General features: G+C 41.1%; 1 protein-coding gene across 5 annotated transcripts in view; it reads left to right on the top strand.

The window, feature by feature from the left end:
• The window catches only part of LOC129749089 (kinesin-like protein unc-104), a 212100-nt gene that overhangs the window by 132791 nt on the left and 64098 nt on the right, over positions 1 to 15211 (top strand). For all 5 annotated transcript variants that reach the window (XM_055743946.1, XM_055743945.1, XM_055743948.1 and 2 more), the window contains exons 2-4: positions 1516 to 1810; positions 7394 to 7818; positions 7924 to 8179. In XM_055743946.1, coding sequence (XP_055599921.1) covers positions 1628 to 1810; positions 7394 to 7818; positions 7924 to 8179 — 864 coding nt within the window. In that variant the 5' untranslated portion in view covers positions 1516 to 1627. The remainder of the gene's footprint in view (positions 1 to 1515; positions 1811 to 7393; positions 7819 to 7923; positions 8180 to 15211) is intronic.

The raw sequence follows: 15211 nt of genomic DNA on the forward strand, positions 1-15211 counted from the left end.
CAGGCTTATTTCCCAAAATCAGGGAAAAGCGAGGCTTATCAGGATGGACCTTCAAAAATCAGGCCAATCCTGAAAAATCAGGCATATTGGCATCTCTGCTTACAGCTCGTGTAAACACAGGTAACGAGTGGAGCCCGATCAGCGAAAGAGGATTGGGTATACTCGGAAGCCGAACTGAAAACAGTGTTGTTTTCTCCCGGCTCTTTGTTGTGTGGGAGGAGCCGACCATCCATGGTTTCGACCGTAGTTTTGAGTCAATATTTTGACTTGCAAATCACATTAGCTATTCAACAAAATATGATTGATCTCATGAGGTATTCATGAACCTCTAGCAGGGAAATTTAAACCCCAAAATAGACTAAAGGCGCTTTGAAAGAAAAATTGTAATTGGACTTTCTATTTTTTATCCACGAGAATTAGTGAGAAAAAATATAAATTATAAACCTTGAAACTGGTATGATTATTTTGGAAGTTTAGATTGAGAGCAATAGGAATAATGATTGGCTTTCCAGATGATTTGTATTCTTAAATCATGGGGTAAATTACTAAATTTCAGTCAACAAAGTGAAGTTTCTTGCGAAACGTACGTTGTTTGCCGCGGAAATGCCTCTTCACAAAAATAAACCCCTGATGTAAACCCAGGACTCATCGGCATAGCCATCAAAGCTCTGGCGGAATCATAAAAAATGAAAAATAATATCACAACGATAGTTGCCAGAACATCACACATTTCACCTCAAAACAGACTTTTACGACGTCTGGCAGCATTTTTTATTTTACGACAGTCGACAGTACAGTCTCGCAGCATAATCCTTGAAAAGTTTCTGTTTCGCTTATGCTCTCTGTACCAGTCTAGAAGGGTAGTTGTAAATTATCTGCTGGTTTCAAGTGAAGTCTGTAATGCGGTTAGTTTTTCTACTCTAAATATTTCAGCAGAGGGAATTGAATTTTTAATTTGATGCTACTACAATAGTTTTGAAAAAAATATCTAAGCTATATATCGGTGTGTTGTTTTCATAGCAAAAAACTGTACTGAGTTTTCCGGAGATGACGATTGATTTGGTGTCTATGTAAAGTCTCCATATCGCAAACATAAACTTAATGGAAAGCTAACAAAATTCATGGGATAGTTTTGAGTAAGTGAGTGAACTGGATTGAATTTCTATTGGTCGTTATTATTTTTCCATTACAAGCAGATGATTGAATGTTTTTTTAGATTGATGTTTCCAATGATGTTTTGTACCTACCATTATATGTAATTGATATGATTGAACCTTTTGTGATCAATTTGCATTGAACATTTTTTAGCGAACGGAAATTGAATTTAAACAGGCTCATTTTTCGCTCGAGGAAATTACGATTTTGGGCAATGTTCCCCGGGGATGATGGATGGATGAAATCGGATCCAAAAATAGCCCCTGAAAACCTCTGCGGCCTACCGCTGAATGAATGCTGGGTAATTCGATTGAAGCTAATTGAATTTCTCGGTATTTGTGTTCTCCCCATCATTCCCAGGTCTCGGAAGCAGCCGGAAGTAACTGGAACAGCAGCAGCCGGAAACCGCGTAACTTGAGCGTCGTCACCGCGGGAACCGCTCAGCCCTTCGGGGGCCTCCCCTCGCGCCATCATGTCGTCCGTTAAGGTGGCGGTCCGAGTGCGGCCCTTCAACTCACGCGAAATAGCACGGGACTCGAAATGCATCATCGAAATGGCCGGCAACACGACGTGCATCACAAATCCGAAGGTGCCGCCGGGGACGAGCGATTCGGTCAAGCGGTTCAATTACGATTACTCCTACTGGTCTCATGATGTAAGTACCATCTACATACCTGTTTAGAACACATATCGTAAGCTAACCTTTTGGGTTAACGCATGGAATTACACATCTGCTGGTACAAACTGATCCATCTGTTCCGTATGTACATGTTTAGCTGAGAGCTATTTAAGAGTTGTTAAATCAATAAAAGCATTAGCGAACGTCCCTCAGAAGAGTTTCTCGTCTCTGTTCCGTTGTTTTAGTTTTCGATAAAGAATACTAACCTAACCCAAGCAGAAATAGTTCTCATTGCTCTGAAAGACTTCCATCTAGTGATAAGACCATATTAGGAGATGGATAAATTTCCACAAGTCGTAACACCTGCGTCAGAAAGTCACATAACAACTTAACCCTCATCAGCTCTAGATTGTCAATATGTCATACATATGGAAGTTTCATGACTTGTAACGGCATGAAATGTTCGTTCTTGTGAATATATTTTTATTGCGAAATTTTTGTGTTAAAATACTCAAAATAATGGTACTAGTTGAATGTACTTAGGTGTTAGGATATTCGATCAATTTAGATTGATAAAAAATTCTAAAAACGACGACCTTTAGTAATTTTTCGAAAATTCTGTCTTTCGTCTTCTAAAAATTCAATGAAGGCAAAATGTGCCAAATCAACTTTTCAATCTATTATTCAAACTTTTTCTACTGTGACTGAATCAGTAGTGATACGGTCAAAATTTTGTCAATATCAACTTGACGTATTTCTTTCAATTTTGCATTTAAAAAATCTGAACACTACTCATTTTGAAGGTGTGTGGGTGTGTAGAATGTTGCTCCTATATTGATTTTGGAATTCACTATTCAGTTATCAAAATGCCGTCCAAGGAAGAAGAGCAGCGTATCAAATTTTTGCTCGCGCAGCGCGAAAATCCGAGCTGCTCGCACGCAAAGCTGGCACAATCGCTAAAAGTTGCCAAATCAACCGTTACAAATGTAATTAAAGTGTTTGGGGAACGTTTATCGACAGCCAGGAAGTCTGGATCGGGGGGAAATCGAAAACCGGAAGCCGCTGAGACGACAAAGAGAGTTGCCGGTAGTTTCAAGCAAAACCCTAACCTCTCTCTCCGAGATGCCTCAAATAAGCTGGGTGTATCGTCTACAACCGTGCATCGAGCCAAAAAAGGAGCCGGACTATCGACTTACAAGAAGGTAGTGACTCCAAATCGCGGTGATAAACAAAATACGACGGCCAAAGCGCGATCCCGGAGGCTGTACACGACGATGCTGACGAAGTTTGACTGCGTGGTAATGGACGACGAAACCTACGTCAAAGCCGACTACAAGCAGCTTCCGGGACAGGAGTTTTATAAGACAAAAGGAAGGGGAAAGGTAGCAGATATTTTCAAGCACATGAAACTGTCAAAGTTCGTGAAGAAATATTTGGTTTGGCAAGCCATCTGTACCTGTGGCTTGAAAAGCAGCATTTTCAAAGTTCCAGGACTGTCAACCAAGAAATTTACGTGAAAGAGTGTTTGAATAAACGTATGCTGCCTTTCCTGAAGAAACACGGTTGTTCCGTACTGTTTTGGCCGGATTTGGCATCTTGCCATTACGGTAAAAAGGCCATGGAGTGGTACGCCGCCAACAACGTGCAGGTGGTTCCCAAGGACAAGAACCCTCCCAACACGCCAGAGCTCCGCCCAATTGAGAAATACTGGGCTATTGCCAAGCGGAACCTAAAGATGACCAAAAAACTGCTAAGGACGAGCAGCAGTTCAAGGCAAACTGGCTTTCTGCGGCGAAGAAGGTGGACAAGGTGGCTGTACAAAATCTGGTGGCAGGGGTTGAGCGTAAGGGCCGGCAATTCGGATTTGGAAAAACGGAAGCCTAACTGAATATTTTTCCTGAATTTTATACAAATTAAACTTGAAAAAGAAATTAAATTTGATTTTTTAAATAAACGATTTCACCGATTTACACGCGTTTTCCCTTGACCAAATTTTGACCGTATCACCCTTTAATGGCAGATTGATTGACTTACCATTATACACAGCATTTTACATTTTTGTGGTCATGATCTAAAAAAATATTTATATTTGGAACGCATAGCAACAGAGAATACACGTATAGACTGTTCCAGAAATTATAAGCACACCCAATGTTAACGGTCATTTTGAATCGAATATTTTTTTATCGAATCCTACTGGCTGCGTCCTTTTGTTTACACATTTCTATACGCAGGGTGGCCAGCGAACCGGGAAAACCGGGGAAAAACCGGGAATTGAAAATGGGACCGAGAAAACCGGGAAAAAACCGGGAATTTCAAATCAAAACCGGGAAAATTCTTTATGGATCATTTTTCCCCTATACAAACAATTGAATTCCAAAATTAATTCATTTTTTTTCTCAAAAGCGAAATAAATATTCTTAATTCTTTGGGAATAATGTGGGCAAAAGTCGATAACTTCTTGAAAAATCGAGATTTTTTAGCTCAGCACATACCTTTTAGTGCTCTGAAGTGGTCGAGTTCCAAAATATATTGAGATTTTCTTTTGTTAATTTACTAATTTTTGACATTTACAATTTTACAAATTTTTTATAAGCATTAAAAGCGCGAAGAACTTTTCTTTCATATGTTCAAAAAAATTGTTTTTCACAAATAAATTCCATTTTTAACCTTTTAGAGCCGGGAATTCATTAAATTCTGCGGGGAAAAATGCGAAAAAACAGAAAAATTCAAAATAAGTTGCCACCATGTTACATGGTTCATTCATAAAATGTCCAAAAGGTAGAACGAGATGCTTGCGTGATTCTATCTAACATTTTGCGCTTTTACTGGTAATCGCATTCTTTATTGATTAAAAATTTGAAAAATACAGATTGTTTAAAAAAAAGAATCACATTAAGATATTATCATATTAAAAAGGCTGATTTTAAAGCAAATTCAAGCCTTAGAATAATTTTTAAAATTTGTGTTAGAACTTCAAATTTAAAATTTGAATAACTCCCGCAGGATTTCGAACCACCAAGGCATAGCCGATTGAGAAACTACCAAGCTAGAATCCCGTCACGACCACCCCGAATGGTATCTCCGCTTCCTTTTGCTGCAGGAAAGATCGTAGCTGAGTACGTGAGACCTTTTAAGTCTCACCACACGTATCAGTCCAGATAAGGGTTATACCGCGCCCTAAGATCGCGTTGCTTTTGAATTGTAGTGTTACGAGGCCAAAGACCTTCCGTTAGCTTGTCAAATTTGGTTGACTAAATATCTCGCTCTCTCCGTTCATCATCTTACCTGATTCTTATTAAACGCGCATGATTTGCGAGATTTCGTCGACTATGACGTAGGGGTACTTAGTATCATGAGTCGTCCAATTGCACCCATGGACCCAGAGTAGCATACTGGGGGGACTCGGTCGCTCGCCGTGCCTTGGAATGCAATCCGTAATAAGGATTTACCACCTGGGTGATCAACTAATTAAAAAAAAAACACTAGGGTGGTCTGTTTTGTACTAAAAAAACGACTAAACGACCAAAACTACGAAAATACATAATACCAGCTGATGACATCGGAGAATTTAAAAAGGATTGGCCAAAAGTGGTGAAAATGATGGGTAATGCAACTGTGCAGGAGCTTAGATATGAGTCATGTTCATTTCTTTTTGCCCGCATTGATCTCGGTGATCGGAAACTGTACTTATGCGTCTTAATCGTTCTAGTGACCTGTTTGTAACAGAGTCATTCTCGCGCTGCCTCTCCAAAGTAAGCTCTATCTGCTCTCCCGAAGATGACATACTTGCTATCGGCAATTTAAACATGCCTGGCTTGAAATGGCGCCCTTCCCATGGCGGCTTATTGTTTCCAGATCCTATGCGCTCCTATTCCTCGGCTCCTTCCAACATCTTCGCCAGATCAACAGCTTCGAAAACGAAAACGGCCGTGTGCTAGATCTCTGTTTCATAAACGAAGGCTTCAGGAATGCGACTATAGACTTAGCTCGGAAACCCCCCCTTCTACCAAGACTTCAAAAACGTCGACTACGAAGCTATCTCCCTCGTCTTGGATTCTATGGAATGGGAAAATGAGCTCAATATATCCCGATGTAGCCGCTGAAACATAAGTAGACACATACATTGTTGGATTTGCTTAAAACTATACAAAAATAATTAGCTTTGTGAGTTCAATGACTTAAAATACTATGAACTACATAATCAACCGCCATGTTCCGAAACATAGCTTACCTTCCAACCCACGAGCTCCCTGGGTCACTAATAAACTGCGAAAGCTGAAGACGGCTAAAAACCGTGCTCTTCGTAACTTCAGCAAGCACAAGTCCCTCTTCACAAAGGAAGAACACCGGAAGCTGAACACGGCATACAAAAAAGCAGTAGGCGTTTTTATCAAAACTGTCTCCGCCAGCTACAGCGCAATTTTAAGACCAACCCGAGATCTTTCTGGAAAAAATGTTCAAAAAGCAACTGGATATGGCTGTAGGAAATATCTCACCTCTAGATTCTTCCTTAAACGGTATTCCCTTCGAAGACGTTTAGTTCAAATTCGAAATAACTTTTCAAGGCTTTGTTTAGGTGTGCCCCAGGGAAGCCACTTGGGACCGATAATTTCTGTCATCTATTTTATCGATGTAATCACTCTCCTGCATGGCCCAAAACTTGCGTATGCCGATGACTTCAAACTTTTCCACACCGTCAATGGACAAGGCGATATCGATCTCTTGCAAAAACAGTTCAACACCTTCGGTCACGGGTGTGACACCAACTGCCTGCCTCTGAACCACAGCAAATGTGCGGTCATTTCATTTTCTTGCAAGCGAAACCCTTTTCACGTAGAGTACGCTCTCGGGAACGAAACCACCGCCCGGGTATACCACATCAACGATCTGGGAGTTATCCTAGACCATTGGCTGGAGTTAAACACTCATACGAGCTATTCCCCTCAGTGTGCGACCTCGATGATTAAGGAACCAAATCTGCAGCTCTATGTTCCCACCCGGCTTAACAACTACGGAGCTAACAGCGCTCCAATTGAAATTTTGAGAACTTTCAACCGCTTTGCCGAGTACATCGACTTCGACGTTTCAAGGGCTACTTTCCGAAGAAGAATTTTAATGGTTTCGAGAACTTTGTAGATTTAAGAAGTTTCAATTCATTATTTTAGTAAGTTATTATTAGGATCAACATGTGATCCATTGATGTTTTTACACAAATAAACAAGTAAACATATTCGTTGTTTGAATTTTGAAGGCATACTTGAGCATTTTAAGATGAATAGGGACAGTTTTTGGAATGTTTTTGTAAATTTTATGTCGAACTTGGCTCCGTCAGTCCAAGATGAAGTTTTTTATGTGTTTTAAATAGATAGACACATTTTAAACAAATTGAAAACAAAATAATCCCGCTAGTTTTCCTCGCTGAGGAAGGATGCTTTAATATGTGGTATATTGAAAAATTTTACAGAGACATTTCCGCTTTAAAATTGGAATTGCCTCCCAATTGATTTTGGGAACAATAAAACTCATAAAAGTTCCATGCGTTCACCAATGAAATGAATAATTCTAATCTTCAAATGACATACTAACTTAACTGATGTGATTTTTCTTATCTTGCAGCCGCATGACTCGGACTTCTCAACCCAAGCGATGGTGTACTCCGACATCGGAGAGGAGATGTTGCAGCACTCCTTCGATGGGTACAACGTGTGCATATTCGCTTACGGCCAAACTGGTGCCGGCAAATCGTACACGATGATGGGCAAACAGGAGGAGGGCCAGGAAGGCGTCATACCCATGATTTGCAAAGATCTGTTCCTGCGAATACAGGAAACCGAATCGGATGATCTGAAATACTCGGTAGAGGTGTCCTACATGGAAATCTACTGCGAACGGGTTCGGGATCTGCTGAATCCGAAGAACAAGGGTAATCTCAAAGTGCGCGAACATCCACTGCTCGGACCGTACGTGGAAGATTTGTCGAAACTAGCCGTCACTTCCTATCAGGACATTCACGATTTGATCGATGAAGGCAACAAGGCGAGGTAATTAATCCCCGAAATTTGTGGTGCCCAAAAGTCGTCGTGGGGCCATTGAATGTGATGAATCACTTAATAATCGTTGCCTCTCTTTTCTTTCTTCTAATGCAGAACCGTTGCCGCCACCAATATGAATGAAACGAGTTCCCGTTCCCATGCTGTGTTTACTATATTCTTTACCCAGCGTCGGTCCGACAAAATGACCGGCCTGGACACGGAAAAAGTGTCCAAAATCAGCCTGGTCGATTTGGCCGGCTCCGAACGGGCGGATTCGACTGGGGCCAAGGGCACCCGGCTAAAGGAGGGTGCCAACATCAACAAAAGTTTGACCACCCTCGGCAAGGTCATTTCCGCACTAGCCGAAGTGGTGAGTAGTTACGTTTTGATGGATTTGGTTTTCTGTTTTTATTGGCCACGAAAACACGGGAAACCACTTTCTGAGGAAAAGGATTAGAATATTATCTATTCGACATTGAGGCGAATCGTAATTTAAATGCTATTATAATCTCGGAGAAAGCATAACGTTGTATTGAATTTGGTTTTTCAAATTTGTGAACTTGATTCAGTATCGTCAAAAAAGGTTTCACTTTTTTGAAGCAAGTGGTTTCCCCCGTTTTTTGATCATTAAAAACATTTTGAGAATTATTAGTCATTCAGTCAGTCAACACATCAGTTCACAATCACCTGAATCATTGATCCATAAGCCCACATTTTTAACGTTCCACCCAACTATCACCCTTTTAACCATTCTCTCAATTTTATTCACCTTTTTTATGCTCGCCGCCGCGCTCCATTTGCTCTCCATTGCCACTCGACAACAAACCAACCATTCACTAAACACTCACACGCATCTCACAACACCCATTCCCGGTTGTTCGAACTCAACGGGAAAAATACTCCCTCGAAAATGTTCCCTCCCCCACCACATACACACCACAACATTCTCAACATCGAACATCATCCGTTTTTCCGACCTACAGTCGGTAAGTATTTTTTTTCCACCAGGTGTGATGGGAAGAAAAAGCCATCGAATGTTTTTATTTTCGTCTGCAATTCGCTTCCTTGCCATGTCGTTGGATTTGCGTTTTTGTGCTACTGCTTCTTGTATATCCTGAAAAGCTTTCACCAGAAAAAAGCCGTATAATCAGCAATAGTGAATTTGAGAGAAGCAAGCAACAACAAAAAATACATGTAATCTACCTTCCAAATGAGAGGCACATAAACGCGAAACTCATGGATGGATGCAATTGTTGCTGGCTTTTTTTTTGTAGAACTTCTTGCTTTCACGCTTGAACACATCAAAACGACGACGACGGTAGCCTGCCAGAAGCAGCTAAAAGCGTTGTTGTTTTTTACCGCTTTCCGAGTTGATTTGCAAAAATGAGAAGAAAATAACCAGAAAAAACATAATATCTGTAACGGTATGCTGTTGTATACCAAATTTATTTTGCACAAAATAATTGCTATCGTTATTTTTTTAACGCTCACTTTTATGCTAATGACGTGTCAATTGAACCATTGTTTGAAGAATAAATATCGATCCATAGGACTCTGCGTAAGTGAAAGCCGTTTAAACTAGGCTTGCCAGATACTTTCAGAAAAAAGCGGGACATTTCACGAAAAAAAGCGGGACACAGCCAAAAAAAGCGGGACACTTAAGAAAATCTTAAAAAAGCTTAATTGTGTAGACAAATTCATATGTTTACCATCAGCCAAAATTGTTCATTGTAAATACACTAAGGATTTTAATGAAACGCAGATTGATTTTTCTCAGTTTTTCTTACAGGACTTTATTTACACGGTTTTTGGTACGCGTAAAAAAACGTTTGTGTAATTTGAATGAAAATTTGTTTCTTAAGTATTTTTTTTTTTTTCAATTAAAAAAGGATGGAATTATATACTTTGGACAATTGAGTCGAAAACGGTGTAATATAAGGCAATTTAAATAAGATGCCGACGAAAAATTTAATCTCTTCAATTCTAAAATCTATAATTATTTGGAAACAACTAAAACAATATTTTCTTCATACATTAGTTGAACGTGCTCCAAGAACACTAAACCTAATAAAAGAGACGAACCAGCCCAAGGCTGAAAGTCTCTATAATAAAGAAAAAAAACTAAACTTAATCAGAATCTAACTGTAATGCTCAGAGCTTTAAAGTTATTCAGTATTGTCTTATATAAACTATGAAAATTGCTACTTATTTTGAGAAAAAGATGTATTTGAATGATTTTCTGTTCGTCATAGAATTCAAATTGAGACTAAATTTCGATTTTCTCCAGTGTTAGTCAGTCAACTTTGTAAAAGTTTTCCAAGAAAAAAAGCGGGACATTTTGAGCAAAAAGCGGGACAGCGGGACATTCAACAAAAAAGCGGGACATGTCCCGCTTTTGCGGGACGGATGGCAACCCTAGTTTAAACTGAAGAAAACAGAATTCGCCTGGGGCCGATTGGATGGAACTATGGTACCTCTGCTGCTATTCGGCCGCCCAACGACCAGGGCAGATTGGATGGCACTTGATGCCGCTGTCGCTATGTGGCCACCCTACGCCTGGGGCCGATTGGATGGCACTTCGGAACCTCTGCTGGCCTTTCGGCCGCCCTAAACCTTGGCCGATTGGATAGCACCTTGGTACCGCTGCTGCGATTCGGCTGCCCTACGCCTGGGGCCGATTGGATGGCACCTTGGAACCTCTGCTGCTATTCGGCCGCCCAACGACTAGGGCAGATTGGATGGCACTTGGTGCCGCTGCCGCTATGTGGCCGCCCTAAGCCTGGGGCCGATTGGATGGCACCTCGGAACCTCTGCTGCCCTTTCAACCGCCCTAAGTCTGGGGCCGATTGGATAGCACCTTGGTACCGCTGCTACTATTCGGCCACCCTACGCATGGGGCCGATTGGATGGCACCTCGAAACCTCTGTTGCTTTTTTGGAATCCTAAGCCTGGGGCCGATTGGATGGCACCTTGGTACCTCCGCTGCTATTCGGCCGCCCTACCACCGGGGCCGATTGGATGGCACCTGGTGCTGCTGCTGCTATGCGGTCGCCCTACGCCTGGAGCCGATTGGATGGCACCTCGGAACCTCTGCTCTCTTTCGGTCGCCCTAAGCCTGGGGCCGATTGATTGGCACCTTGGTACCGCTGCTGCTCTTTCGGCCACCCTACGCCTGGGGCCGATTGATTGGGACCTTGGTACCTCTGCTGCTATTCGACCGCCCTACGCCTGAGGTCGATTGGATGGCACCTTGGTACCTCTGCTGCTATGCGGCCGCCCTACGCGGTCGATTGGATGGTACCTCGGAACCTCTGCTCTCTTTCGGCCGCCCTAAGCCTGGGGCCGATTGGATGGCACCTTGGTACTTCTGCTGCTCTTTCGGCCGCCCTACGCCTGGGGCCGATTGAATGGCACCTTGGTACCTCTGTTGCTATTCGGCCGCCCTACGCCTGAGGCCGATTGGATGGCACCTTGGTACCTCTGCTGCTATCCGGCCGCCCTTCGCCTGTGGCGCCTCCTGGGGACTACCAGGGGGCTGCTGTTTCCTCCTTCGGCTGATCGGTTCGCGAGCCACTGCCCGAAACTGTCGCGCCGAAAGGCGGTTGAAGATAAGGGGAAAAGAGAGCCTTACGCAACTTGGTTTTGTGTCTCTTTAATTTTTCCTTTTTTTCCTTTTTCCTTAATAACTCCCCTTCTGGCCATCTCGCATCGTCGGATTTCTTTTTCTTTTCTTCGGCCAATTCTACGACACCGATGCTGGGAGTCACCTTCCCTTTGGCTTGGGAACACGCTCTGGAGCGGGTTTCTGCTTTCTCGGCAATCCACGTGGTCTCCGATAGCTGACACCGCTTCCCGATTGCGGAGGCACTTTTTTCGTCTGTTCACGACGGTGTTTTCAACGAAATGGCGGATCTGTTCCGCGTAGCCCGTTTGGCAACTCTTGTTGCATGTTGCGTTTGCTTTTCTCGTTTTTGGGTGCTCTTAACATAAAAATGTACGCTTGGCGCATTTTAACCGATGTCGGTTTAATAATAACAACACGCTAATTTTACTCAGTATGGGCATGGGTTTTATGTGTTTCTATTGCCAATCGCTCGTATTGGAATTTTTTAGCCACCTTTTACCTACCTACCTAAGGGTCCAGCGCCGATTAACCGGCGCATAGGGCTGAGATAAAAGATCTCCACTGCTGGCGATCCGGAACCAGCGTCTTCACTTGCTGCCAGCCAAGGTTCTCGTCAACTGTGCGGATTTCAGCGGCTAGACTTCGCCGCCACGAGCTTTTGGGCCTGCCTCTTCTTTGATGCCCATCTGGATTCCAGTCAAGCGCCTCTCTGCAAATCTCGTTTTCATCTCTTCGCAGCGTGTGCCCAATCCATCTCCACTTACGTTCCCGAATCTCGATTTCTAGTGCCTTTTTATGACACCGGCGATGAAGTTCAACGTTTGAGATCCAGTTGCCAGGCCACCAAGCGCGGATGATGTTCCGCAGGCAGCGATTCACAAACACTTGCAGTTTTCGCGTCGTCACCGCATATGTGCACCAAGTTTCACACCCGTACAGCAATACGGATTTGACGTTTGAGTTGAAGATTCGGATCTTAGTTCGTAGAGAGATCTGGCGTGACCACCAGATGTTTCGGAGACTCGCAAACGCAAATCGGGCTTTTCTGATCCGGGTTTCGATGTCCTTCTTGGTACCACCATCAGGCGTAATCTGGCTACCAAGATACTGGAAGCACTCCACTGTCTCAACCTGTTGTCCAGCTACCTCGAAATTGGAACGATTTTCTGTATTGATTTCCATCGATTTGGTCTTTCCGACATTGATTTTGAGACCTGCTGCCTTGGAGCTTTCGGTGAGGTCGTCGAGTTTGCTCTGCATGTCTTGTTGTATTTGGGCGAGCAAAATAATATCGTCTGCCAGGCCAGCTACCTTTTGCATCACAGCAAATACACGGCCACGTAGAATGACGCAAAAACCAAATTTCACTCAAAAATGAGAAAGTCATCATACGTCCTTTCAAATCATTGTGTCAAAGTTATTCAATGATAAAATGAAGCCATTCTTTTTACCAAAGACAAAATACATGTTTATCGATCGTTTGCTGCAAATAACTCAAGTTTGTTTAAATTGGTTCATACAACCTAATCAAAACAAACTCTAGATATAATTTACGAGCTCTTGGATTGACAGAAGCAGCTTGTTTTAGACTCCGCTTCGACTTCATCTGCTTCTTATATATCTTTAGATCCAATCTTACCTTGGCACGATGAACGGTGCGAAGAGGGGATCCTACTTTTTTGCCACGTCCCGAACTGAGGCGGTCTTCCTACTGAGACGTAAGCACGTATGACTTTCAGGTCCAAAGTTTTGTCCACCGGACCCGGTTTCCGCCCATATTTTTTTGTCCACAAAACTTCCGAAGCGAATTTCAGACCGCTCCAAATTTTACTTCTTCCATTTTCACCAAGTGACTTAAAGAAATGTTTGGGAATGTACACTATTTGTGCACGATATTTTTGTGCTTTTCCGGGAAAACGCTTTTTATTTTCACGAAAATTATGAAAACTGAAGCTCACGACACACAGAGTTTTAAGTTTAACTGTAAACAATATCACACAGCAGAAATCAACTGTATAGGCGTTATCCGGAATGAAAAGGGTTGTATCAAAATTGTGCTTAGACATAATGGAACACTCTTTAAGCACTGACCATACTGACTGGACACTCGATTTCGTTTTCTGAATAATTTTTTCAACAGTACGCAATATCGATTCCAGAGTGTGCATCGATCGATTTGCTATCCCAGTTAGGAAATGCCACCCAACTTTAAAATAAAATCAGTTAATTTCTACGATAAAATCGGACTAAACAGGTACATTTTTCCTACAGTCAAATTTTTCAGGTTCGCAACCTGCCGTCGGTATTGCGAACTTACAAAATCTGACAGAAATTAGACAGAAAATGGTTGAATTTTTGTTCTATGTGTCATGTCAGTGTCATGTCAGTGTGATCAGTGCTTTAAGTATGCCGAATATATACTGTGTATTTTCTGTATCACTGCCAGATAGCAAATCATAAGCCAGAGAAACAAATCAGAATTTCTTGTTCATTATTCTTAACATCGAAATTCAATTGAGACGCAGAATTCAGTATTCCAATTTGGAATTACCTATACAGTAGTTTTTCGATTTTATCACGGTCAAAAAAAAAAATTCTCCGTAAATATGGTGAAATCGTGAATTTGGCGAAACTAAAAATTAAAGTGGGAAAAAGTATTTTTATTGTCTTTATAATAGTTTATATTTATACTTATCTGTAATTATCAAATTCTAATAATTATATGTAATTATCAAAGATTACTAAACACAAAGGATCGATTTCAGTTCAAATTATTCTTCTCTATAGCAATTTTGAGATTTTTTCTTGAAATAAAACCATGTAGATTCTCCATTTGATAGTCTACATCTAATTGAAGGTAATAATCTAGTTTTTATGAAAATTTAACAGTCGTTATCTCTTATTTCGATTTTGGAAAAGATACACCAAAAAATTATCTTCTGCAAATTTCAAATTTCAATATTTTAATTTTCACACCTTTGATTAAGTAAAAAGTTTACCTTTTCGAAAAATATTTTGAAATTTGCTCAATTAAGACTTTTAAAGTGTGTTTCTCGAACTTTGCTTTGAGAGCAGATAATCCGTTTTTCATATGTAGAAAAACAGAAGTGTTAGTCCTTTTTACATATTTTAAGGTAAAGCTAGCAGAATTTCATTTTGATCTTGCAAAATTATCCATTTAGACAATACTGAAGGCTGTCAAATCAGGATTGCGCACGCCACCGTTTCAAATAAACAAATTCAACAAAGAAATCAGATAAATGTATCTCTTTTCAAAAACGCTCAAATTCATCCACATCTTTATATGATTCGCTAACCAAAAAAGTTTACTTTTTTAAAGCGGCTAACCAAGCACAAATAACAACACTAGCATTAGCGTGACAATAAAATACTTATGTCGATTATAACAAGTGATTCTAAAATCTAAATGACGATTTTAAACACTATACAGCTTAAATAAGCAGTTCAATGGCATTTTCATAACTAAAACCATAACAAATATCATGAACAAAGTAGCTCTACGCTTTTGAACGAAAATAAAGGTCTTGGAAATGGTTTCTGAATGATTTCTTTAAAAGCGTGATAAAATCGAGCGTGAATTTGGCGAGCGTTGATAAAATCTAATAGTGATAAAATCGAAAAACTACTGTATCTAAATTAATCTCTGGAGCCACTTTTTTTTCTCGAACATTTTTTAAAAGTTTCATGAGTTTGAGAACATTTCAAATTTCGATGATTTAACGTGTTTCATTGTACAAATAAGATGATAATAAAAAT

This window comes from Uranotaenia lowii, chromosome 2, assembly GCF_029784155.1.
Source record: "Uranotaenia lowii strain MFRU-FL chromosome 2, ASM2978415v1, whole genome shotgun sequence".
Classification (NCBI taxonomy): Eukaryota; Metazoa; Arthropoda; class Insecta; order Diptera; family Culicidae; genus Uranotaenia; species Uranotaenia lowii.